Source organism: Macaca nemestrina, chromosome 17, assembly GCF_043159975.1.
Source record: "Macaca nemestrina isolate mMacNem1 chromosome 17, mMacNem.hap1, whole genome shotgun sequence".
NCBI classification, from domain to species: Eukaryota; Metazoa; Chordata; class Mammalia; order Primates; family Cercopithecidae; genus Macaca; species Macaca nemestrina.
The window spans coordinates 70,404,896-70,431,244 of record NC_092141.1 but is presented as its reverse complement, the minus strand read 5'-3'; the positions used below and the strand labels follow the sequence as shown (position 1 = coordinate 70,431,244).

The 26,349-nt window shown below is 44.8% G+C and overlaps 1 protein-coding gene across 1 annotated transcript in view; it reads right to left on the bottom strand.

The window, feature by feature from the left end:
* Nucleotides 1-8,676, bottom strand: part of LOC105469580 (leucine-rich repeat-containing protein 37A3-like) — a 200,424-nt gene extending 191,748 nt beyond the window's left edge. Inside the window, exon 1 of the mRNA XM_071083368.1 lies at nucleotides 8,561-8,676. Coding sequence (XP_070939469.1) covers nucleotides 8,561-8,661 — 101 coding nt within the window. The 5' untranslated portion in view covers nucleotides 8,662-8,676. The remainder of the gene's footprint in view (nucleotides 1-8,560) is intronic.
* Nucleotides 8,677-26,349: the final 17,673 nt, after the last annotated feature.

Below are 26,349 nucleotides of genomic sequence, written 5' to 3'. Positions count from 1 at the left end.
CATAAAACATAGCTACAAATGGCCAGGAAGTCTAAGTTGATAATCATAGCTGCCTTCTTCCACCACTTCTTCCAATCCCCTTTTTTAAGGGTTCTGTGCCTTATAGGGACACTGAATACTTTATTCCCATAGGACCTGACTTCTTGGTGGTCTTGTTTTTATTGGGTTGCTCTACTTTTCCATTAACCAGGTCTTAGGGTCAAGGGCCTGCTAAGATGTGTCCCCAGTGAATTTTTGGCTTTCAGACATAGCCTCCTTCCTCTATTAAGTAACAGAGCCATTTTCCTCTTGCTAGTTGTATATACAGACACTAGTTCAGTGATGGTTTTAGTCAGCTCAGGCTGCTGTTACATACTGGGTGGTTTAAACAACAGACATTGATTTCTCGCAGTTCTGGAGGCTAGGAAGTCCCATATTGGGGTGATAGCATGATTGGGTGCTGGCAAGGGCTCTTTTCCTAGCTTGCAGATGGCTGCCTTCTTGCTATATCCTCACTTGGTGGACAAAGAGAAGAAAGGATCTCTGAGGATCTCTGATCTCGTCTATTTTTTTTTTTTTTTTTTTTTTTTTTTTTTTTTTTGAGACGGAGACTCTCAGATGCTCTCTCTCTGTCCAGGCTGGAGGTGGGAGTGCAATGGCATGATCTGGGCTCACTGCAACTTCCACCTCCTGGGTTCAAGCGATTCTCCCACCTCAGCCTCCCAAGTAGCTGGGATTACAGATTTGCGCCACGACACCCAGCTAATTTTTGTATTTTTAATAGAGATGGCGTTTCACTATATTGCCCAGGCTGGTCTCAAACTCCTGACTTCAAGTGATCCACCCGCCTTGGTCTTCCAAAGTGCTGAGATTATAAGCGTGAACCACTAGCCCAATCACTTCATCTCTTCTTTTCAAGACACTCATCCCATCGTGGGTCACTGTCTGCACGATCTTCTCTAAGCCTAATTACGTCCCAAAGGCCCCACCTTCTAATACCATCACACGGGGGTGAGGGCTTCAACATAAGAATCTGGGGGCCGAGGCCGGGCGCGGTGGCTCACGTCTGTAATCCCAGCACTTTGGGAGGCCGAGGCCGGCAGATCACCTGAGGTCGGGAGTTTGAGACCAGCCTGACCAACACGGAGAAACCCCATCTCTACTAAAAATACAAAATTAGCCGGGCGTAGTGGCGCATGTTTGTAATTCCAGCTACTCGGGAGTTTGAGGCGGGAGAATCACTTGAACCAGGGAGGCGGAGGTTGCATGAGCAGAGATTGCGCCACTGCACTCTAGCCTGGGCAATAAGAGCAAAACTCAGTCTCAAAAAAAAAAAAAAAAAAAAAAAATGGAGGATGCAAACACTTAGCCCATAATGGTGGCTGCCTTCAATCCTTATTGATTCAGCAGCATGAGGAACTTTAAATGGCCAGCCTCAGCTGGGCAAGGTGGCTCATGCTTGTAATCCAAGCACATTGGGAGGCCGAGGAACATCACTTGAGCCCAGGAGTTCCAGAGCACCCTTGGGCAACATACTTGCCCATAGTATAAAAATTATCTGGGCAGGGCTGGGCATGATGGTTCACACCTATAATCCCAGCACTTTGGGAGGCCGAGGTGGGCGGATCTCCTGAGGTCAGGAGTTTGAGACCAGCCTGGCCAACATGGTGAAACCCCATCTCTACTAAAAATACAAAAAATAGCTGGGCATAGTGGCGTGCGCCTATAATCCAGCTACTTGGAAGGCTGAGGCAGGAGAATCGCTTGAACCCAGGAGGCAGAGGTTGCAGTGAGTCGAGATCACACCACTGCACTCCAGCCTGGGTGACAGAGCGAGACTCCATCTCAAAAAAAAAAGAAGACCGGGCGAGGTGGCTCATGTCTGCAATCCCAGCGCTTTGGGAGGCCGAGACGGGCAGATCACAGGGTCAGGAGTTGAGACCAGCCTGGCCAACATGGTGAAACCCCGTCTCTACTAAAAATACAAAAAATTTGCCAAGCGTGGTGGCACATGCCTGTAATCCCAGCTACTCCGGAGGCTGAGGCGGGAGCATCGCTTCAACCCAGGAGGCGGAGGTTGCAGTGAGCTAAGACCGCGTCACTGCACTCTAGTCTGGGCAACAAAGTGAGACTCCGTCTCAAAAAAAAAAAAAAAAAAAAAATTATCTGGGCAAGGTGGCATGAACCTGTAGTACCAGCTACTCAGGAGGCTAAGGTAGGAGGATCACTCGAGCCTGGGAAACAAGAGTGAGATTCTGTCTCAAAATAAGTAAATAAATACATAAAAATACAATAAAATAAATGGCCAGCCTCGGCTTCCAGTTGAATAAAACCATAATAGTATTTCCTGGTCTACACATTCCTTCCTTTGGCACTGGGACCTCTGGACCCACTGAGTCCAGGGTCCCTGGCAAGGAAAGCAAAAATTCTTCATGTGGATTATTAGGGGCCACAGTGGGAGGAGCCACTCCCACCTCCTCTCCTCGGTTCCTGGACTCATTCTAGCATTGTCTAAGTCTAGGAACGGCAGTGCTAGCAGAAGTCCCGCAGGCAAGGGAGGAAAATCCACACCCAAACCACGAGTCTGTCGTTGTGAGGGTGAGGCACTGTCCCCACACCCCAGTCTGGTCACTGCAAAAAAGAATGGCCTCGCAGGGTGCCACCTTCACCTTAGAGCGGCGCCCTCTGCTGGCCACCTCTAAGATCTGTGGCCACTTGCATCCCCCTTTTAATCCTCCCCTACCTCTGTTGGTTCTAATCATTTCTCAGTTTATTAATACTTGGAAGAATGACATAGCAGTTATTCACAGCTTGTAAATTACAATAGAAATGTTCCTTTCAAATAGTAAAGTTTCACCTAAAGAGGAAATTGGATTTATAAGAAAATGGAGGCAAAGATCTTAAGTTTTAAGAAAAAGCGCTTCAAAACAGAAGGGCAAATGGAAAAGGGGGATATAAACCAATAAAAACACCATCTGGGCCGGGCGCGGTGGATCAAGCCTGTAATCCCAGCACTTTGGGAGGCCGAGACGGGCGGATCACGAGGTCAGGAGATCGAGACCATCCTGGCTAACACCGTGAAACCCCGTCTCTACTAAAAATACAAAAACTAGCCGGGCGAGGTGGCGGGCGCCTGTAGTCCCAGCTACTCGGGAGGCTGAGGCAGGAGAATGGCCTAAACCCGGGAGGCGGAGCTTGCAGTGAGCTGAGATCCGGCCACTGCACTCCAGCCTGGGTGACAGAGCAAGACTCCGTCTCAAAAAAAAACAAAACAAACAAACAAAAAAAAAAACCATCTGAGGGTGTTACTGTCCAAAAATAAAGAATAAGATGCATCACTAAGCCCTTTGCACTCGTTATGACCTTGTAAGTAAAAATTATTACTTAGAATGATAATAAGGGGTGCACACTACATTCCTTGTCTCTCTTCTATACTTTCTTTTTGTAGAAGAATCAGAAAACAATTTACTAACCTCCCTGTTTGATATTAAAAACTAAATAGGAGGCCGGGCGCGGTGGCTCAAGCCTGTAATCCCAGCACTTTGGGAGGCCGAGACGGGCAGATCACGAGTTCAGGAGATCGAGACCATCCTGGCTAACACGGTGAAACCCCGTCTCTACTAAAATACAAAAAAAATTAGGCGGGCGAGGTGGCGGGCGCCTGTAGTCCCAGCTACTCGGGAGGCTGAGGCAGGAGAATGGCGTGAACCCGGGAGGCGGAGCTTGCAGTGAGCTGAGATCCGGCCACTGCACTCCAGCCTGGGCAACAGAGCCAGACTCTGTCTCAAAAAAAAAAAAAAAAAAAAAAAAAAAACTAAATAGGAAGGTTTTTAATATTTTCTGTCAGTACAAGTTGAACTTGATTGTGCCAACGGAAACCCTAGAGGTTAGTATATCAGTAGAATGCAAGAACATTGTTAAAGGTGCTTACAATCTTTTTTGTTTTCCTTTCCACTCCATGGTATCAATTTTTTGAGTAACTTTTAAATGGCTAGAAAATGGTCTTTTTGCTTTGCCCTTTTATAGCTGAAATAACCAGCTCCATTCTTTTCATGAATAGAAAGTTGATATATTTATTTATCAGGTATCTTTCAGTTGTCAGCAAATACTGTAGTTTTCTTATGTTGTATGGAAATTATAGTTCAATTATTCTAATGTGATGGAGAGCAACAAGTCATTGTAGAACTTTTCACCTGTTAATATTGAAGTTCTACCTCTGAACTTCTGCTGTGGATACCAAGGAAATAATAAATTAGAAACCCTAAGAAATTTGGGGAAAAAAAAAAAACCCAGCCTGGGAAACATGATGGAATCCCATCTCTACAAAAAATACAAAAATTAGCCGAGCATCGTGGCACACACATGTAGTTCCAGCTACTTGGGAGGCTGAGGTGAGAGAATCACTTAAGCCCAGGAAGTGGAGGTTGCAGTGAACTGAGATTACACCACTGCACTCCAATGTGGGTGACAGAGCAAGATCCTGTCTGGAAAAAAAAAAAAAGAAAAAATCAATCAATCAGTGAATGGTGACCCTAGTAAACACCTGATACTTTATTTATTTGGCTCAATGAAAATAAAAAAGAGAATTTTATGCAAAAGTTTCAGACAGCTGAATTTTGGCAAATGATTCCATTTACTAAGGATTCCATCTTTGGTTCTAGTATAATATATATTCCCTGAGGAGGAAATGGATTTCTCCAAATAACCGGATCCATAGTCATGTAATGCTAATGGGGACAATCACCCCAGTTTAGATACCATCAAATGAATTCCAACATATGTGGGCTCTCCCATTATTTGTCTTCTCACCTGCAAGCCTGCCTCTTTTGGCAATGCTAGGGTTCCAGAATCAGGCCCTAAGCTCAGCAAGGGCCTCCATGAGGGCCATATTACACCCTAAGATTCCCAGATGTCTATTTGGAACCACCTTTGACTTACTCCCTTATTTTGCCCCTGAAACTGCATGGGGCCAAAGAAGAAATCATAAAAACAGGGATAATGGATATGGCCCTCAGTATTTTAATGTGGCCTATCAATAATGTCGTCATGCCATCCCTGCTTTACGGCAGTTTCTTCACTTTGACCCTGTTGACATTTGGGGCTGGATCATCATTTTTTTGTGGGGGAACTGTGTGTTTTAAGATGTTAAGCAAGCTGGGCGAGGTGGCTCATACCTGTAATCCCAGCACTTTGGGAGGCCGAGGCAGGCTGATCAACTGAGGTTGGGAGTTCGAGACCAGCCTAACCAACGTTGAGAAACCTGTCTCTACTAAAAATACAAAATTAGCCAGGCATGGTGGCGCATGCCTGTAATCCCAGCTACTCAGGAGGCTGAAGCAGGAGAATCGCTTGAACCCGGCAGACAGAGGTTGCAGTGAGCCGAGATCATGCCATTGCTTTCCAGCCTGGGCAACAAGAGCAAAACTCTGTCTCAAAAACAAAAAAAGATGTTAAGCAGCATTCTTGACCTCTGCCCACTAGATGTTAATAGCAACCCCCTCCAATTCCATTGTGACAATTACAAATCTCCAGATATTGCCAAATGTCGCTTGGGGAGCAAAATCGGCCCAGTTGAAAACCACGGGACTAAAGTAAGCAGAATTATCAGGATAAAACAGACAATTCACTTCTACCATACCAGAATTTTTTGTTAGTTAGTTTGTTTTTTGAGACAGGGTCTTGCTCTGTCACCCAGGCAGGAGTGTGGTGGTGTGATCATAGCTCACTGCAGCTTCAAACTCCTGGATTCTCAGAAGGCTGAGAAACAGTGAGTCACGATTGTGCCACTACAGTCCAGCCTTGGCAACAGAGTGAGAACCTGTCTCAAACAAACAAGAGGAAGAAGAGGAAGAGGAGGAAGAGGCAGAGAAGGAAGAGGAAGAGGAGGAAGGGGAAAGACAAGGAGAAGGAGAAGACTCTGGGGCTCAAGCCATCCTCCTGCCTGAGCCTCCCAAAGTACTGGGATTACAGGTGTGAGTCACTGAGGGTATTAGTCAGGGTTCTCTGGAGGGACAGAATTAATGGAATATATATATAGGAGTTTATTAAGTATTAAATACTTAATAAATACACAGGATCACAAGGTCCCACAATAGGCCGTCTGCAGGCTGAGGAGCAAGGATAGCCAGTCTGAGTTCCAAAACTGAAGAACTTGGAGTCCGAAGTTGGAGGGTAGGAAGCATCCAGCACCGGAGAAAGATGTTGGCTGGAAGGCAAGGCCAGTCTCTCACATTTTTCTGCCTGGAAGCTTTCTTGCTGGAAGCTGATTAGCTTGTGCCCACCCAGATTAAGGGTGGGTCTGCCTTTCCCACCCACTGACTCAAATGTTAATCTCCTTTGGGAACACCCTCACAGACACACCCAAGATCAATACTTTGTATCCTTCAATCCAATCAAGTTGACACTCAGTATTAGCCATCACACTGAACCTGGCCAAAGCTGGACTAACTGTAAGCTTTTGCCTGAAACCTTGATTTGGGAGCAAGTGGCCCGAGGACGATGAAAACTATCACAGGTGGCTGGGCACAGTGGTTCACGCCTGTAATCCCAGCACTTTGGGAGGCGGAGGTGGATGGGTCACTTGAGGTCAGGAGTTTGAGACCAGCCTGGCCAACATGGCAAAACCAGTCTCTACTAAATATACAAAAACTGGCCAGGCATGGTGGCTCACGCCTGTAATCCCAGCACTTTGGGAGGCCAAGGCAAGTGGATCACCTAGGGTCAGAAGTTCAAGACCACCCTGACCAACATGGTGAAACCACATCTCTATTAAAAATATAAAGAACTAGTCAGGTATGGTGGCGGGCGCCTGTAGTCCCAGTTACTCGGGAGGCTGAGGCAGGAGAATTGCTTGAACCCGGGAGGTAGAGGTTGCAGTGAGCCGAGATCGTGCCACTGCACTCCAGCCTGGGCAACAGAGTAAGAGTCCATCTCAAACAAACAAACAAACAAGCAATCAGAGGCGCTGACACTTGCTGTGCTTCCAGCTTCTTGCTATTTCAGGGGCTCTGGTCTTGATTATTGCAGATTCCCAAACCTGGTCCTACAGCTCCCCACCTCCTGTCTCTAGTGGTTTAGTGGGCGCCTCCTCCCCTGTATCTTTCCAATGAGTTTTAATGTGCTTTGGTTAGGTAGGGCTGGTTTGTTTCCATTGTTGGCAATAAGAAGGAATTGGTCAAGGAGTCTAAGAAGTTGTTTGGAGAACCAAGAAAAAGATTTCCTGGAAGCATAGAAAGAGTGCATTTCCAGAAGAAGGATTCATCAAGAATTTCAAACATCAGGGCCAAGTCAAGCAAGACAAGGACTGAAAGGTGCTCCTTAAATTTGCCTATGAAGAGGCCAGTGCTGGGAAGGAGTGTGCCAGGTGGCAGTGGAGGGAGGACAGCAAGTGTAGAGGAGACTCTGCAACCTTCACTTCCCAGATTCAAGCACGTCTCGTGTCTCAGCCTCCAGAGAAGCTAGGATTATAGGCGTGGGCCACCACACCTGGCTAATTTGCGTATTTTTAGTAGAGATGGGATTTCCACACAACTGGAACACTACTCAGCAATAAAAAGGAGTGAACAGCTGTCCCTCGGTGTCTGCAGGGGATTGGCTCCAGGAACCCCTGCAGATACCAAAGTCCACAGATGCTGAAGTCTTTTATATGAAATGACATAATGTTTGTATATAGCCTCAGGTAAACTTTAAATATGTAATACAGGGTAAATGGTATGCAAATAGTTATACTGTATTTTAAATTTTCTACTGTTTTTATTGTCATATTATTATTTTATATATTTTATTTTTTCCAAATATTCTCCATCCATGGTTAGTTGAATCCATAGATGAGGAACCTGCAGATATGGAGGGCCAGCTGTAGTGATAGGTGCAACAACATGGATGGTAGCAGAATTTCAAAAATTAACATGCTGAGCAAGGCCAGGCGAGGTGGATCACATCTGTAATCGTACCACTTTGGGAGGCCGAGGCGGGCAGATCACTTGAGGTCAGGAGTTCGAAACCAGCCTGGCCAACATGGTGAAATCTCGTCTCTACTAAAAGTACAAAAATTAGCTGGGCGTGGTGGCATGCGCCTGTAATCCCAGCTACTCGGGAGGCTGAGGCAGGAGAATCACTTGAACCTGGGAGGCGGAGGTTGCAGTGAGCCTAGGTCGTGCCGCTGCACTGCAGCCTGGGTGACAGAGTGAGACTCCATCTCAAAAAAAAAAAAAAAAAAAAAAGCTAAGTGAAATAAGCTAAACACAAGAGGCGACATGCTGTATGATTTCATTTATAAGACATTCTGTAAAAGGCAAAAGTATAGGAACAGAAATCAGATTAGTAGCTAACAGGGGCTGATGGTGAGGGGAGGAGATTGACTACAAAGGGACACGAGGAGCCTTTTTGAGGTGACAGAAATGCTTTATATTGGGAATGTGGTGGTGGTTATGTAACTATACATTTCATCAAACTGTACACTTAAAAAGGGTGAATGTTAGTATATGAAAATTAAATCTCAATAAACCTGACTTAAGAAAATAATAAAACAAACCTAAAGATGCAACTACATGAAAATGAATCTAAGAAAAAAATAACTTACAGTTTTTCCAGTTCAACAGTCATCATGAGAACGTTCTTAAGTGTTGTAAGTGGAATTTGTGTTGCTCCCATGTCTCTGAAGAAGAAAGCCGAAACATTCATGATATAAACTCCAGTAAAAAATTCTGTACTTAAGAAGATATTTCAAGGACATGTGATTACTTCAATTTTGGCTTCCCTATAAAACAAGCCAGTTCAACAGTTTATTTGCTGCAAAATTTCAGAGAGCTCTTATTAAAGAAATTTAAGTTGATTTCCATCATCAAATTAATGATATTCAAGAGTAGATCTTACACTGGTTTTTTTTTTACTATTATCTTAATTCTCATTTTCATATTGCACTCACTCATCTTGATTATTTACTCTTTTCTTCCTTTTTAGAATAATGAACACCTATTCCTCTTTACTTTCTTGGTTAAGTAATATTCCTCCATGTGTCTACATGTTCCAAATCTATACAGGTTCTTCAACACTGTTCTCTTCCCCTACTGGCTGTCTTGACCATTACACATCCTTTCTTAATACTTTTCTTTGCCAATAACATTTTTCAATAACTCAGTTAAAATTTACATTATGACATTTTAGCCTAAATGCAAAATACTTAATCTCTGATGAAAAATTTTAAAAGAGCATAAATCATCTCATGACTCATGAAAGTACTATAGTACTGGCCGGGCGCGGTGGCTCAAGCCTGTAATCCCAGCACTTTGGGAGGCCGAGACGGGTGGATCACGAGGTCAGGAGATCGAGACCATCCTGGCTAACACGGTGAAACCCCGTCTCTACTAAAAAATACAAAAAACTAGCCGGGCGAGATGGCGGGCGCCTGTAGTCCCAGCTACTCGGGAGGCTGAGGCAGGAGAATGGCGTAAACCCCGGAGGCGGAGCTTGCAGTGAGCTGAGATCCGGCCACTGCACTCCAGCCCGGGCGACACAGCGAGACTCCGTCTCAAAAAAAAAAAAAAAAAAAAAAGAAAGTACTATAGTACTTACAGATATTTTAATGCCGGCAATTTAAAGAGATACGGATCTTCAACAGTTGTCAGAGGATTGCGATTGAGAATTCTGAAAAATGCAATGGAATTAAAATAACCTGCATTTTCAATGTGTGAAACTGCATAAAAAGTTTATATTCATTTTTTGGTATGCAACTTGTAGGTTAAAAAAAAAATCATTTTCTGTTTTTACCTAATAAATTACCATTAGACTCTGTAAAGCATTATTTCTTTGGGAACTACCTAGGTCTCTAGAAGATAAAGTAGAGGAGAGAAAGAGGTGAAAAAATAGAAAAAAAAAAAAAGTGGATAGCAAAGAAAAAATATGCCACAGAACTTTTCAGGTCAAAAACCCTAGAAGTGACTATGTTGGTAGGAAGCCCTGACTGTGTAGGAAACACTATTTCTAGTGTCCGCCATAATTCAAGTTGCTCGTCCACAATTCAAGTTCCTCATCTTTTTTTTTGTTTTTGTTTTTGTTTTGAGACAGTCTTACTCTGTAGCCCAGGCTGGAGAGTAATGGCTCCATCTCAGCTCAATGCAACCTCCGCCTCCCAGGTTCAAGTGATTCTCCTGCCTCAGCCTCCTGAGTAGCTGGGATTACAGGTGCCCGCCACCACACTCAGCTAATTTTTGTATTTTTAGTAGAGACGGGGTTTCGTGATGTTGGCCAGGCTGGTCTCGAACTCCTGACCTCAGGTTATCCACCCGCCTTGGCCCCCCAAAGTGTTAGGATTATAGGCGTGAGCCACTGCATCTGACCGCTTGCCTTTTATCTTTATAAAGTTGTTAGAATTTATGGTTTAATTTGCACAGTTAAGAAAAAAACAGGACCAATTCTTTTGCTTTATAGCCAAAGAAAAAGGGTTAAATCTAAGAAGAGGAACTAGTCAAAACCATACTCCCATCACATACTCCCACTTGTCTTCTTATATGACATCACAGCCTTTGTTACATTGCATGTAATCACCTGTCTATTGTCAGTCTCCTGGACTATCAGCTCCTTGAGGGCAGAGACCACATCTTATTGTCATTGTCATCCCTGTGCCTGGCATGATGTTTGAAATTTACTAGACATTTAATAAATGACATTTTATTTGTATGTCAATAAAATGAATAAATTCATTTTGATGGAAATTTTTATTCCAAAATGTTGGACTTGATTTTCTTTTTAATTCTTTAAAGTGAACAAGAAAAAGAAAGGAAACAGGAAGAAATAAAAGTAAATAAAAGAAAATCTGCCTTAGGTTAACTCAATAATCATCACCCTACTTTTGCAGAAATTATAAAAATAATAATTATTACAGTGAGTATCTATTGGGCTGCTAGGTATTTGTGATCAGCATTTCACATTTAATCCTCACAATAACCTTATGTGGTAGATATTATTATTGCCCTATTTTATAAATGAGGAAACTGAGGCACAGAGCGGTTACACAACTTGTCCTACATCACCAAGCTATTAAGAAGCAAAGCTGTAATTTGAAGTCGTGTGTTTAATCTGTATGAAGAAAAAGGGTTTACTTTAACCTTACGGTTTTTAAATTTTTATTTTCTTTATTTTCTTTCTTTCTTTCATTTCCCTCCCTCCCTCCTTCTTTCCCTTTCTTCCTCCCTTGCCTCCCTCCCTCTCTTCCTTCTTTCCTGCCTGCTTGCCTGCCTCCCTCCCTCCCTCTCTTTTCTTTTCTTCCTTCTTTCTTCCTTTCTTTTCTTTCTTCTTTCTTCTTCATTCCTTTCTTCCTTCCTCCCTCCCTCCCTCTCTTTTCTTTCTTTCTTTCCTTCCTTCCTTCCTTCTTTCATGTCCCTCCCTCCCCTTTTCCCTTTCTTCCTTCCTTCCCTCCCTCCTTTCCTCCCTCCTTTTCTTCTTTCTTTCTTCCCTTCATTTCCCTCCCTCCCTCCTTCTTTCCCTTTCTTCCCTCCTTCCCTCCCTCCTTCCTCCCTCCTTTTCTTTTCTTCTCTTCTCTTTCTTTCTTTCTTTCCTTCCTTCCTTCTTTCTTCTTTCTTTTCTTCCCTTCCCTTCCTCCCTTCCTCTTTTCCTTCCTTCCCTCTCCCTTCCTTCTTTCTCTCTCTTTTTCTTTCTTTTCTGTCTTTCCTTTCTCTCTTTTCTCCTTCCTTCCTTCCTTCCTTCCTTCCTTCCTTCCTTCCTTCCTTCCTTCCTTCCTTCCTTCCTGCCCTCCTTCCTTCCTTCCCTCCCTCCCTCCCTCCCTCCCTCCTCTTTCTCCCTCTCCTCTTGCAAAAAAGAGTAAGCAAATACATAATATCAATATATTCATTTACCTTAAGGACTGAGAATAATGGGCCGGGCGCGGTGGCTCAAGCCTGTAATCCCAGCACTTTGGGAGGCCGAGACGGGCGGATCACGAGGTCAGGAGATCGAGACCATCCTGGCGAACACGGTGAAACGCCGTCTCTACTAAAAATACAAAAAAACTAGCCGGGCGAGGTGGCGGGCGCCTGTAGTCCCAGCTACTCGGGAGGCTGAGGCAGGAGAATGGCGGGAACCCGGGAGGCGGAGCTTGCAGTGAGCCGAGATCCAGCCACTGCACTCCAGCCTGGGCGACAGAGCGAGACTCCGTCTCAAAAAAAAAAAAAAAAAAAAAAGGACTGAGAATAATGAATTTAGTTCATGCAACTATGATTCTTCTTGTCATTTAGTCAAGAAACTTTGAGATTCATTCCCATTATAGCTACACACCCTTGACACTGGGAATATAAAGATAAATAACTCACAGTCCCCACCCTCAAAGGTTTATAATCCAGTAGGAGAAGGGAAACAGTAAACAAAAGTGTGTAAGTGTGATACAGTGAAATATATACATTTGGTCTTTGACCTCATTTCTTCATATACACTCAGAAATTCCAAAGTGATATATTTTTGTATGCAAACAAATTGACTGGTAGCCAGCATTCCCTAGGTAGCTTCAGGATGCAGGCTGGCAGCCCAAGAGCAAGGCAGGATTAGAGGGTTGGGACTTTTCTTCCCCACCCCCTACCCTCCCAAGAGGTGAGAGGAGCTGAAGATTAAGTTCAGGGAAAGAAAAAACTGTACTTGAAAATTCAAGGCCTTGAAAATGCAGAATTAAGTTTGAATACAAAAGGGAATAATAGACCCAGTGCTTTGGGAGGCTGAAGCAGGAGGATCCTTTGAAGCCAGGAGTTCAAGACCAGCCTGGGCAAGGTAGGGGTGCCCTGTCTCACTTGATCTTAGCCAAAAGGCTGAGAAGCGATAAGGGGTGCCCCATCTCTACAAAAAATATAGAAAAATTAGCTGGGCATGGTGGCACGTGCCTTTAATGCCAGCTAATTGGGAGGCTAAGGTGGGAGAATCATCTGAGCCTGGGGAGATTGAGGCTGCAGTGAGCTGTGATTGCACCATTGCACTCCAGCCTGAGTGACAGATCCAGCACTTTAGGAGGCCAAGGCGGGTAGAATGCGAGGTCAGGAGTTCAAGACCAGCCTGGCCAAGATGGTGAAACCCTATCTCTACTAAAAATACAAAAATTAGCCAGGCTTGGTGGCAGGCACCTGTAATCCCAGCTACTCGGGAGGCTGAGGCAGAGAATTGCTTGAACCCGGGCGACAGAAGTTGCAGTGAGCCAAGATCATGCCGCTGCACTCCAACCTGGGCGACAGAGAGAGACTTCGTCTCAAAAAAAAAAAAAAAAAGAGTAAAAAAAAAGAATAGGTTTGCTGTGACCAATTTCGATATTATTTATTTTTAGCCAAACTTACTGACCCAGAATGACCAGTTTAGATAAATCATGGTCCTGGGATGGAACACAAAGAAACTGGAATTTTATTAGCAAAGGAGAAGGGGAATGGCTATTGACTGTTGATGTCATGTTCAATTTAGTGAGGATTTTTTATTTTGTTTTTTGAGACAGGGTCTCAGGGTCTTGCTCTGTCTCCCAGGCTGGAGTGCAATGCAGTGGCATGATCATAACACTGTAGCCTTGAATTCTTCAGGCTCAAGTGACCTTCCCACCTCAGCCTCCCAAATAGCTAGGACTACAGGCATGCACCACCACATCCGGCTCATTTTTAAATTTTTTGTAGAGATGGGATCTCATTATGTTGCCCCAGCTTGTCTCAAACTCCTGGGCTCAAGCAATCCTCCGACCTTAGCCTCCCAAAGCACTGGGATTACAGGCACAAGCCACTACACCTGGCCTGAACTTCCTTATTCTAAGGATTTGCAGTTTCTGTTTAAGCCATTATCTTCAAATAATGGTTTTAATTTCATTCCAATCCTTATGTAAAATACCTTATTTCTTTCTTTCTTTTCTTTTCTTTTTTTTTTTTTTTTTGAGATGGAGGTTCGCTCTTGTTGCCCAGGCTGGAATGCAATGGTATAATCTCGGCTCACCACGACCTCCACCTCCCAGGTTCAAGCAATTCTCCTGCCTCAGCCTCCCAAGTAGCTGGTATTACAGGTAGGCGCCACCACGACCTGCTAATATTGTATTTTTAGTAGAGACGGGGTTTCTCCATGTTAGTCAGGCTGGTTGCAAACTCCCAGCCTCAGCTGATCCGTCCACTCCGACCTCCCAAAGAGCTGGGATTACAGGTGTGAGCCACAGCGCCTGGTCAAATACTTTATTTCTTACTTCTTTATTGCCATGCCAGGATCACCAATACTATATTGAGCAGTAGCAGCATAAAAACTAGTATTTATTGTCTTACTCTCCATCCTTAAAAAGATGCTTCTCAATTTTCTCAAATTTGACATTGACTTTCAACTTGATGACACAATCTAAAGCCACTAATGTACAGTATGTTACTCTGTCACCCAGGCTGGAGTGCAGTGGCGTAATCTTGGCTCACTGCAGCCTCTATCTCTCCGACTCAAGCAACCTTCCCACCTCAGCCTCCCGAGTAACTGGGACCACAGGTGCGCACCATCCTGCCTGGCTAATGTTGTTTATTTTTTGTGAGACAAAGTCACACTTTGTTGCCCAGGCTGGTCTCGAATTTCTGGGCTCAACGGATCCTCCTGCCTCAGCCTCCCAAAGTGCAGGAATTACAGGCATGAACCACCACACCTGACCCAATACATTACCTTTGCTAATCTTGTGGCCATTCTCAACACTCAACTCCAATGTCCTTTCTATTGCTAGTTTTCAATGGTTTTCATCATGACTAGATACTGAAACGTATCTGTGTATTAAGAAAAGCATATAGGCCAGACATGGTGGCTCATGCCTGTAATCCTAGCACTTTGGGAGGCCAATGCAAGCAGATCACCTGAGGTCAGGGGTTCGAAACCAGCCTGGCCAACATGGTTTCACCCCCCATCTCTACTAAAAATACAAAAATTAGCCAAGAACAGCTGTAATCCCAGCTGCTTGGGAGGCTGAGGCAGAGAATTGCTTGAACCCGGGAGGCGGAGGTTGCAGTAAGCTGGCATCATGCCATTGAACTCCAGCCTGGGTGACAGAGTGAGACTCTGTCTCAAAAAAAAAAAAAAAAAAAAAAAAAACCGTGGTACCAGGAGTGGCAGCCTCATAGAAAGTGTTTCTGGGAGAGAAATAGTTATAAGGAGGGGTGGTGAAAGGAAAAGGAGGATTGAAAAAAAAGAGAAACGAGAAAACGCCAAGATTTTCCCTCACCCCATCAACAAAGATCTTTAAATTGCACAAAAGAGGGCACAACTGACAAGGCCACTCAAATTAAGAATTTTATGAATTGAATGATTTGGAATAAAGTAGCCAACATCCATACAAAATTGCAAAAGTCAGGAAATTAAAGGTTTTCTGCTATTGAAAAGTCTCCCCAAAAACCTACAAAGCTAAAGGAAAAGAAAATATCTTTCAAAAAGCATGTGAGAAAGTGAAAAGTCACCTTAAATTAGAAAAAAAAACAAAAAACAGAATGACTAAATGAGGCTGGACCTAGTGACTCACGCCTTGTAATCTTAGCACTTTGGGAGGCAGGAAGATCGCCGAAGCCCAGGAGTTCGAGACCAGCCTGGCCAACATGGCAAAACCCTGTCTCTACTGAAAGTAGAAAAATTAGCCAGGCAAGGTAGTGTGCGCCTGTAATCTCAGCTACTCAGGAGGCTGAGGTGGAAGGATGGCTTGAGCTCAGGAGGTGGATGTTGCAGTGAACCGAGACTGTGCCACTGCACTGCAGCCTGGGCAACAGAATGAGACTCCATCTCAGAAGCAAAACAACAAAACAACAAAACAACCAAACAAAAAAAACCCCACATATATATCTACTCTTCTATTGAGCAATCCTACTTCTAGGAATTGACCCTGAACATACATATACCTCAACAACAGGAGAATACATATGTGTAGGTTGATTCATTACTGATTATCTGTAATTGCAAAATCTTGTAAACGACTCAAATGTCCAAGCAAAGGAGATTGGTTGGATAGACTGTGGTAAACGCATGCGTGTGGTTACTACACAGCCAGAACATTTACTAGGGGAACTGTGGGACTTCAGAAACCAAGGTCTTAGCATAGCCTTTTTTTCTGTTGTTTTCTTTTTCTTTTCTTTTCTTTCTTTTTTTAAGACAGTCTCACTCTGAAGTGCAGTGGTGCGATCTTGGCTCACTGCAACCGCAACCTTCGCCTCTTCAAGCCATTCTCCTGCTTCAGCCTCCTGAATAGTAGAGATCACAGGCGCCCAACACCACACTTGGAGAATTTTTGTATTTCTAGTAGAGATGGGTTTTTGCCACGTTGGCCAAGCTGGTCTCGAACTCCTGACCTCAGGTGATCCACCCACCTCAGCCTCCCGAGGTGCTGGGATTACAGGTGTGAGCCACTGTGTCCTGCCACCATAGATTTTTATAAGACATTCCATAGACTTTCTTACAAATACAAATAACTTGTTTACTCAATTTCCAGGTAAAAACATTTTTTATCTTTTAGAAACATTTTAAAAAAATAAATTAAACAAGTTTTACAGCTCTATTGAACCTGGGAGGTAGAGGTTGCAGTGAGTCAAAGTCGCACTGTTGCACTCCAACCTGGGCAACAAAGCAGGACTCCATGTCAAATAAAAACAAAAAACAATATATATCACTATTTGTCAACCGCCAAAGTTATAATTGTTTCAGGCCGGAATAATCAATTGTTACTAAAATTAATAAGCAAAAATTTGATTAAAAACAGGAGTTGTATCTAGTCTCAAAAGTACCTCCCCACGGCCGGGCATGGTGGCTCAAGCCTGTAATCCTAGCACTTTGGGAGGCCGAGACGGGCGGATCACAAGGTCAGCAGATCGAGACCATCCTGGTTAACACGGTGAAACCCTGTCTCTACTAAAAAATACAAAAAACTAGCCGGGCGAGGTGGCAGGCGCCTGTAGTCCCAGCTACTCGGGAGGCTGAGGCAGGAGAATGGCGTAAACCCGGGAGGCGGAGTTTGCAGTGAGCTGAGATCTGGCCACTGCACTCCAGCCTGGGCGACAGAGCTAGACTCCGTCTCAAAAAAAAAAAAAAAAAAAAAAGTACCTCCCCACAAAATGGTTATTATTTTTCCTGGTAATATATATGGAGAAGTACACAGCATCACTTCTGGATATTCCTGGCAAAAATGCATGACCTGAATCTAATTGTGAGGAAATACTATGCAAACTCATACTGAGGGACATTGTACATAATAAGTGGCCTGTAACCTTCAAAAGTGTCATCAAGGTTATGAAAATCAGACAGACCAAAAAACTATTGCATATTAAAGGTGACTACATTGACAAGTAAATGCAATGTGTGATGCTGAATTAGATCTTGAGACAGAAATTTAAAAAATTTTTTCTTCGGCTGCGCGCGGTGGCTCAAGCCTGTAATCCCAGCACTTTGGGAGGCCGAAACGGGCGGATCACGAGGTCAGGAGATCGAGACCATCCTGGCTAACACGGTGAAACCCCGTCTCTACTAAAAAATACAAAAAAAAAACTAGCCGGGCAAGGTGGCAGGCGCCTGTAGTCCCAGCTACTCCGGAGGCTGAGGCAGGAGAATGTCCTAAACTCGGGAGGCGGAGCTTGCAGTGAGCTGAGATCCGGCCACTGCACTCTAGCCTGGGTGACAGAGCGAGACTCCATCTCAAAAAGAAAAAAAAAAAAAAAAAACAATTTTCTGGGCAGTGGTGGTGCATGCCTGTAGTCCCAGCTACTCAGGAGGCTGAGGTGGGAGGATCACTTGAGCCCAGGAGGTTGAGGTTGCAGTGAGCCATTGTCATGCCACAGCCCTCCAGCATGGGTGCCAGAACCAGACACTGTCTCAAAAAAAAAAAAAAAAAATGTTATCCAAGGAGTGGAAAGGGTGTTATGATCTAGAAAGAAGAGAGTCAAAGGACTTAGTGTGAGTACTGATGCTAATGGAACAGATGTTTGCTTCATAACCATTTGCTAAACTGTATGTATAATAATACTTTTCTGAATATATATTTCAAATAAATTAAAGAAGGGAATAACCTTGGGGGGAAAATCATAATATACTTTTCCTGTCCCCAAAATTTTCCTGTTTCAAAATACTTTGAACATTTGGCAGCCTCAGCAAAACATGAAGTGCTTTAAACTTTGTAAGTTGTTAATAAAAAGATGTTGGTGAATTGATGACTTGGTTAATTGATAAGTCAGCTCATTGCTCGTCGAGAGAGTTAACCTGGAACCAGGCCTGAGTGGGGATAAAAGTCATGGCTATCCAGAAGACCAAAGTGGAAGGGCAATTGTGTGTTAAAGGCATTCTTTACCTTTATGAGGAAGGGGCCTAAAGAGTAAACCTGGGTAAAGGACAGCTGAAACAAGACCCTCTTGCCTGACACTGCTGAGTTCTACAGAACCTGTACCTCCTTGTATACTCCAGATCTCTGAAACTATACCTACTCTACCTGGTTCCTATTCCATGAACAACTTCCTTCCTTTATCTCTGGCTTCTTGTTTTGGAGACGAGGTCCAGCTCTGTCACCAAGGCTGGAGTGCAGTGACACAATCTTGGCTCACTGCAACCTCTGATTCCCGGGTTCGAGCGATTCTTGTGCCTCAGCCTCCCAAGTACCTGGGACCACAGGTGCGCATCACCACATCCAGCTGATTTTTGTGTTTTTTGTAGAGATGGGTTTTCACCATGGTGGCCAGGCTAGCTCTGGCCTCTTTTTATTTTTATTTTTTTAGGCAGTATCTTGCTCTGTCACCCAGGCTGGAGTACAGGGCTGTGAACATGGCTCACTGCAGCCTCGACTTCCTGGGTTCAAGAGATCCTCCTGCCTCAGCCTCCCATGTAGCTAGGAACAAGGTGCATGCCACCACACTTGGCTAATTTTTGTATTTTTTGTAAAGATGGGGTTTTTGCCATATTTCCCAGGCTGGTCTCAAACTCCTGAGTTAAAGTGATTCTCCCCCTCAGCCTCCCGAAGTGATGGGATTATACAAGTGAGCCACTGCACCTGGCCTGGCCTGACTCTTTTAACTTAACTCCCCTGAAAATCCAACCTGCTCTGCGGGTAGACTCATTCATTCTGGCTATTAGTCTTTATTTTCTGACTTCATTTTGAATAACTACATGTTTAATGCTGATGAACTCTCTTTAAGAATGAGCTATCTTGGGACCGGGTATGGTGGTTCCCATCTGAAACCCTAGCACTTTGGGAAACCCAGGTGGGTGGATCACCTGAGGTCAGGCGTTTGAGACCAACCTGGCCAGCATGGCGAAACCCCTCCTCTACTAAAAATACAAAAATTAGCAGGGCTTGGTGGTGCATACCTGTAATCTCAGCTACTTGGGAGGCTGAGGCAGGAGAATTGCTTGAACCTGAGAGGCAAAGGTCACAGTGAGCCGAGATCGTGCCTTTGCACTCCAGCCTAGCCAACAGAGCAAGACTTCACCTCAAAAAAAAAAAAAAAAAAAAAAAAAAAAAAAAAAAAGTCGGCCGGGCGCGGTGGCTCAAGCCTGTAATCCCAGCACTTTGGGAGGCCGAAACGGGTGGATCATGAGGTCAGGAGATCGAGACCATCCTGGCTGACACAGTGAAACCCCGTCTCTACTAAAAAAAATACAAAAAACTAGCCGGGCGAGGTGGCGGGCGCCTGTAGTCCCAGCTACTCGGGAGGCTGAGGCAGGAGAATGGCGTGAACCCGGGAGGCGGAGCTTGCAGTGAGCTGAGATCCGGCCACTGCACTCCAGCCTGGGTGACAGAGCAAGACTCCGTCTCAAAAAAAAAAAAAAAAAAGTTAAAAGACGATGGGCTGATGCACAGCCCCAACCTTTTTTTCCCCCACAGGGTTCTGCTACTTGCTGCTCCCATCTTAAGCACGTCTCAGCCTGCCTGAGGTCCCGCTTAGCCACTTATGAGTGATAGAAACGTTCGATTGGGAAAGGCATACCGGATTGCTCTTTGGGAACTCTAGAGATTCTAATTCAAAGTTTAAAAACATAATATCCATCCCCAGTGGGTCACTCCTTGGAGCTGTTATGAAAATAATAACCAGGCCAGGCGTGGTGGCTCATGCCTGTAATCTCAGCACTTTGGGAGGCCGAGGTGGGTGGGCCACCTGTGGTCAGGAGGTCAAGACCAGCCTGACCAACATGGAGAAATCCCGTCTCTACTAAAAGTACAAAAATTAGCTGAGTGTGGTGGTGCATGCCTGTAATCCCAGCTATTCGGGAGGCTGTGGCAGGAGAATCACTTGAACCCAGAAGGCAGAGGTTGCAGTGAGCTGAGTTTCTGCCACTGTACTCCAGCCTGGGTGACAGAGTGAGACTCTGTCTCAAAACAAACAAACAAACAAAACCATATATTGCAAACCAAAAATCCAGGACATATTACCTAATATGCATTTTTAAATTTTAATTATATTAATAATTTTTGTAGAGACAGGCCTCACCATGTTCCCCAGGCTGGTCTCCAACTCCTGGGCTCAAGTGATCCTTCCACCTCTGCCTCCCAACGTGCAGGGATTATAAGCATGACTCACCACCCCAGCTTATTTTTTAAATTTTATTTATTTATTTTTAAAATTTGTATTTGTTTCAGATGGAGTCTTGCTCTGTCTCCCAGGCTGGAGTGCAGTGGTGTGATCTCAGCTCACTGCAACCTCCCCCTCCCAGCTCAATCTCCTGAGTAGCTGGGATTACAGGTGTGCGCCACCGCGCCTGGCTAATTTTTGTATTTTTAGTAAAGATGGAGTTTCACCATGTTGGTTAGGCTGATATCGAACTCCTGACCTCATGATCTGCCCTCCTCAGCCTCCCAAAGTGTTAGGATTACAGGCATGACCCACCGCACCTGTCCATTTTTTTTTTTTTGAAATAAGTTCTCCCTCTCTCATCCAGGCTGGAGTGCAATGGTGTAATCATAGCTCACTGCAGCCTTCACCACCTGGGCTCAAGTGATCCTCTTGCCTCAGCTTCCTGAGTAACTGGGATTACAGGTGTGCACCACCACACCTGGCTAATTTATTTTTGGTAGAGATGGAGTGTCGCTCTGTTGCCCAGGCTGATCTCAAACTCCTGGCCTCAAGCAATCCTCCTGCCTTTACCTTCCTAAGTGCTGGGATTATAGGTGTGAACCATTGCGCCCCGCCCAAAGTTTTAATAAAGGTACTGAACGCCTGAAATACGGACTGTTCTTAAATATCTGGGATATTTGATTGTCACAGTTGTAAAAAGTCACATTTATTCCCTGCCTCATTCCTTTCCCCTTGTGTGCAAATTAAAGAACAATAAAAGAAATGATGAAACATATTGTTAGATAAAGACTTTGTGATTAGCAATGTAGTTAAAAATGCACAAAAAAGAACAGAACAGAATTGTCCTTGCCTTAGGGGACACTATCTCTAGGGAAGAGGGTCACTGAATTAGGAGGTTTGGGTGGTTACAGTGCTGAAAAAAGGAGGGTGGAGTTCTCACAGCTCCCACGCTGCTCCCACATTTGTGCTCCTCCAACCTTATACACAATCTTTTTCTTTTGAGGCCCATGTCATCAAGCTGTGAGACCCCATTGTCCACCTCAACTCCATCATCCCCCAACTTTCCATCCATTCCTCCATGTTCATTTATGGTTTGGGCACCTAGGTTTGTATCTTCCTTTCCATCATCCTGGCTAGCAGTTAACATCTAAGCTACATCTTCCTTCAATCTCTTCAACTCCAGTGACCTTTCCGACTATAGCAGCCTCCACCCATGACCATGCAAAGGAGCTTCCCAGACCCTGGACCAGTTGCATGACTGAAATCCTAGCTCCCAGGCTTCAACTCTCTGACCTATAACCTTAGCCTTAGCCCCTCTCAACTTTCTTGCTTCCTTACTCCAATTTCCTCTGTTCTTTCATCTTCAGAGTCAAGATCTTTTTTTTGTTTGTTTTTTTTTTTTTTTTAGACAGAGTTTCACCCTTGTTGCCCAGGCTGGAGTGCAATGGCACAATCTTGGCTCACTGCAACCTCCGCCTTCTGGGTTCAAGCGATTCTCCTGCCTCGGCCTCCCGAGTAGTTGGGATTACAGGCACCACCACCATGCCCAGCTAATTTTTTGTATTTTTAGGAGAGATGGGGTTTCTCCATATTGGTCAGGCTGATCTCAAACTCCCGGCCTCAAGTGATACACCGCCTCAGCCTCCCAAAGTGCTGCAAAGTGCTGGGATTACAGGCATGAGCCATCATGCCCAGCCCTATTATTCTGTTTTTAAAATATTTTTTTTTTACTGAGATGTGATCTTGCCATGTTACCTAGGCAGGTCTCAAACTCCTGTGCTCAATCAATCCTGTTGCCTCTTTCTCTCGAAGTGTGGGATTACAGGTGTGAGCCAGCATGCTCGGGTCTTTTATTTATTTTATTTTATCTTATTTTATTCTATTTTATTTTATTTTTTGAGGGAGATTCTTGCTCTATTGCCCCGGCTGGAGTGCGGTGGTATGATCTTGGCTCACTGCAACCTCCACCTCCCAGGTTCAAGCGATTCTCCTGCCTCAGCCTCCTGAGTAGCTGGGATTACAGGCGCCCACCACCACGCCTGGCTAATTTTTGTAGTTTTAGTAGAGATGTGGTTTCACCATGTTGGCCAGGCTGGTCTTGAACTCCTGACCTCAGGTGATCTGCCCACCTTGGCCTCCCAAAGTGCTGGGATTATAGGCATGAGCCACGGTGCTCAGCTTTTTTTTTTTTTTTTTTTTTTTTTTGAGACGGAGTCTTGCTCTGTCGCCCAGGCTGGAGTGCAGTGGCCGGATCTCAGCTCACTGCAAGCTCCGCCTCCCGGGTTCACGCCATTCTCCTGCCTCAGCCTCCCGAGTAGCTGGGACTACAGGCGCCCGCCACCTCGCCCGGCTAGTTTTTTTGTATTTCTTAATACAGACGGGGTTTCACCGTGTTAGCCAGGATGGTTTCGATCTCCTGACCTCGTGATCCGCCCGTCTCGGCCTCCCAAAGTGCTGGGATTACAGGCTTGAGCCACCGCGCCCGGCCTTTTTTTTTTTTTTTTTAAATCTGTCTTGAGTTTGCTTCCTTCCTAAATGGTTTTGGCTTCATGATCACATACACCAAGAGTTACAAACTGAAATACCATGAAGGGGCCAAGCAGGTAACAAAATTCGAGTGATACAGGCTCAATGTCTTAGTCGCCTCAGGCTACAACAGAATACCATAGACTGGGTATCCTAATAATACAGATGATTTTCTCATGGTTCTAGAGGCTAGAAAGTCCAAGATCAAGGTTCCCAAAGGATTAAGTTTCTGGTGTTGATGCAGGGCAGGCAAGCCCCAAAACAGGCTTAGCCTAAGCAGGTCCTTGGCTTCACCTAGGAAATAATTCAAGGGCAAACCGAAGGTGTTAGAGGCCAGCTTTTTTTTTTTTTTTTTTCGAGACAGGGTCTCACTCTGTCACCTAGGCTGGAGTGCAGTGGCTTACTGCAGACTCTGCCTCCTGGGTTCAAGTGGTTCTCCTACCTCAACTTCCTGAGTAGCTGGGAGTACAGGTGCGTGTCAAAACACCCAGCTAATTTTTTTGTATTTTTAGTAGAGGTGGGTTTTCACCACGGTGGCCAGGCTGGTCTCGAACTCTTGGTCTCAAGTGATCTGCCCACCTCAGCCTCCCAGAGTGCTAGAATTATAGGCATGAGCCACCACACCTGGCCTAGATGCCAACTTTTATTGTAAGCAGTGGCCTACAGCAACAGCAGAGGGACTGCTCCTTGCAGAGCAGGGCTACCCTATAGGCAGTGTGACCAGAGTAGCAGCTCAGGGCAGTTCTGCAGTTATATTTACATTGACCTTTAATTATATGCAAATTAAGGAGCGGACTATACAGATGTTCCTAGAAAAAGGCTGATAACTTCTGAGTTGCCAAGTTCTTGCCATTGACAGGGGTGGTAAGCTGGGCACGGTGGCTCACGCCTGTAATCCCAGCACTTTGGGAGGCTGAGGCAGGTGGATCATGAGGTCAAGAGTTCAAGACCAGCCCGGCCAAGATGGTGAAACACTGTCTCTGCTAAAAATACGAAAATTAGTTTGGCGTGTTGGCAGGTGCCTGTTATCCCAGCTACTCAGGAGGCTGAGGCAGGAGAATCACTTGAACCCGGGGGGCAGAGTTTGCAGTGAGCCAAGATCGTGCCACTGCACTGCAGCCTGGATGACAGAGTGAGACTCTATCTCAAAAAAAATAAATAAAATAAAATAAAATAAGGGGGGGTGGTAACTCTGGGTGCTGCCATGGAAATAGTAAACTGACATGGCGCACTGGTGAGTGTGTCTTATGGAAAGCTGCTTTCACCCTGTCCCTGTTTCAGCTAGTCGTCAATTTAGTCTGGTGTCCAAGCCCCACTCTGGAGTCCAGTCCACCTCCTACCTCAGCGTGGGCTTTATTACCCGACTTGCCTTCTTGAAGTGGCCTCATATGGCAGAGAGAAAGCTAGAGAGCTCTCTGGGTTCTCGTCTCATAAAGACACTAATTCTATTAGATCAGGGCCCAGATTTATGACCTCATTTGACCTTAATTACTTCCCATAAATCCCCCCCCCTTTTTTTTTAATCTCTCTCTCTTTTTTTTTTTTTTTTTTTGAAACAGAGTTTACTCTGTCACCCTGGCTGGAGTGCAGTGGCATGATCTCAACTTACTGCAACCTTCGCCTCCCAGGTTCAAGCAATTCTCCTTCCTCAGCCTCTTGAGTAGCTGGGACTACAGGTACACACCATCATGCCTGGCTAATTTTCGTTTGTTTATTTTTTTGAGATGGAGTCTTGCTCTGTCGCCCAGGCTGGAGTGCAGTGGTGCAATCTTGGCTCACTGCAAACTCCGTCTCCCGGGTTCAAGCAATTCTTCTGCCTCAGCCTCCCGAGTAGTTGGGATTACAGGCGTACACCTCCACACTCTGCTAATTTTTGTATTTTTAGTAGAGATAGGGTTTTACCATATTGGTCAGTCTGGTCTCGAACTCCTGACCTCAGATGATCTGCCTCCCAAAGTGCTGGGATTACAGGCATGAGCCACCACGCCCAGACGAAATTTCTTCTTGAAAAAACATTTTAAATGAATAAAATAAAGGATGTATACTCAACAAATTAGGAACAGAAGGAAGCTTCCTCAACCTAAATAAAGAGCATCTATTTACAACTCATGGCTAATAGTTCTTTTTTATGAGACAGGGTCTCACTCTGTCGCCCAGATTGGAGTGCAGTGGTATAATGTCTACTCACCACAATCTCTGCTCCCCAGGCTTAAGTGATTCTTCTGCCTCAGTCTCCAAAGTACCTGGGATTATAGGCTCACGCCACTAGCACCAGCTAATTATTGTATTTTGTTTGTTTGTTTTGAGATGGAGTCTCGCTCTGTCGCCCAGGCTATAGTGCAGTGGTGTGATCTCAGCTCACTGCAACCTTGCCTCGCAGGTTCAAGTGATTCTCCTGCCTCAGCCTCCCAAGTACCTGGGACTACAGGCATGTGCCACCACGCCTGGCTGATTTTTTTTTTTTTTTTTTTTTTGTATTTTTAGTAGAGATGGGGTTTCACTGTGTTAACCAGGATGGTCTTGATCTCCTGACCTCGTGATCTGCCTGCCTTGGCCTCTCAAAGTGCTGGGATTACAGGCGTAAGCCACTGTGCCCGGCCTAATTTTTATATTTTTAGAAGAAATGTTTTTAGCAGAGATGGGGTTTCACCATGTTGTCCAGGCTGGTCTTGACCTCCTGACCTCAAATGATCCATCCACCTTTGCCTCCCAAAGTTCTGGGATTACAGGCTTGAGCCATCACACCTGGCCCCACAGCTAATACTTAATGATGAAAGACTATAAGTTTTTCTCCTAAGATCAGGAAGAAGACAAGGATATTTACTATTGCCACCTCTATTCAACATTATACTTAAATTTCTAGCCAGGAAATTAGCAAGAAAAAGAAATAAAAGCCATACACATTGGAAAGGAAGAAATAAAACCATCTGTATTTGCATATGACAAGATCTTGTTTGTAGGAAATTCTAAGGAATCCACAAAACCGTCAGAACAAGTAAACAAATTCGGGAAAGTTGCAGGTGTAAGAGTGATATAAAAAAAAATTGGCCTGGCGCAGTGGCTCACGCCTGTAATCCCAACACTTTGGGAGGTCGAGGTGGGCAGATCACGAGGTCAGGAGTTCGAGACCAGCCTGACCAACATGGTGAAACCCCCATCTCTACTAAAAATACAAAAATTAGCTGGGTGTGGTGGCACGCACCTGTAATCACAGCTATTCGGGAGACTGAGGCAAAAGAATTGTTTGAACCTGGGAGGTGGAGGTTGCAGTGAGCCAAGATCGCACCACTGCACTCCAGCCTGGGTGACGGAGAGAGACTGTCTCAAAAAAAATAAAATAAATAAAAAA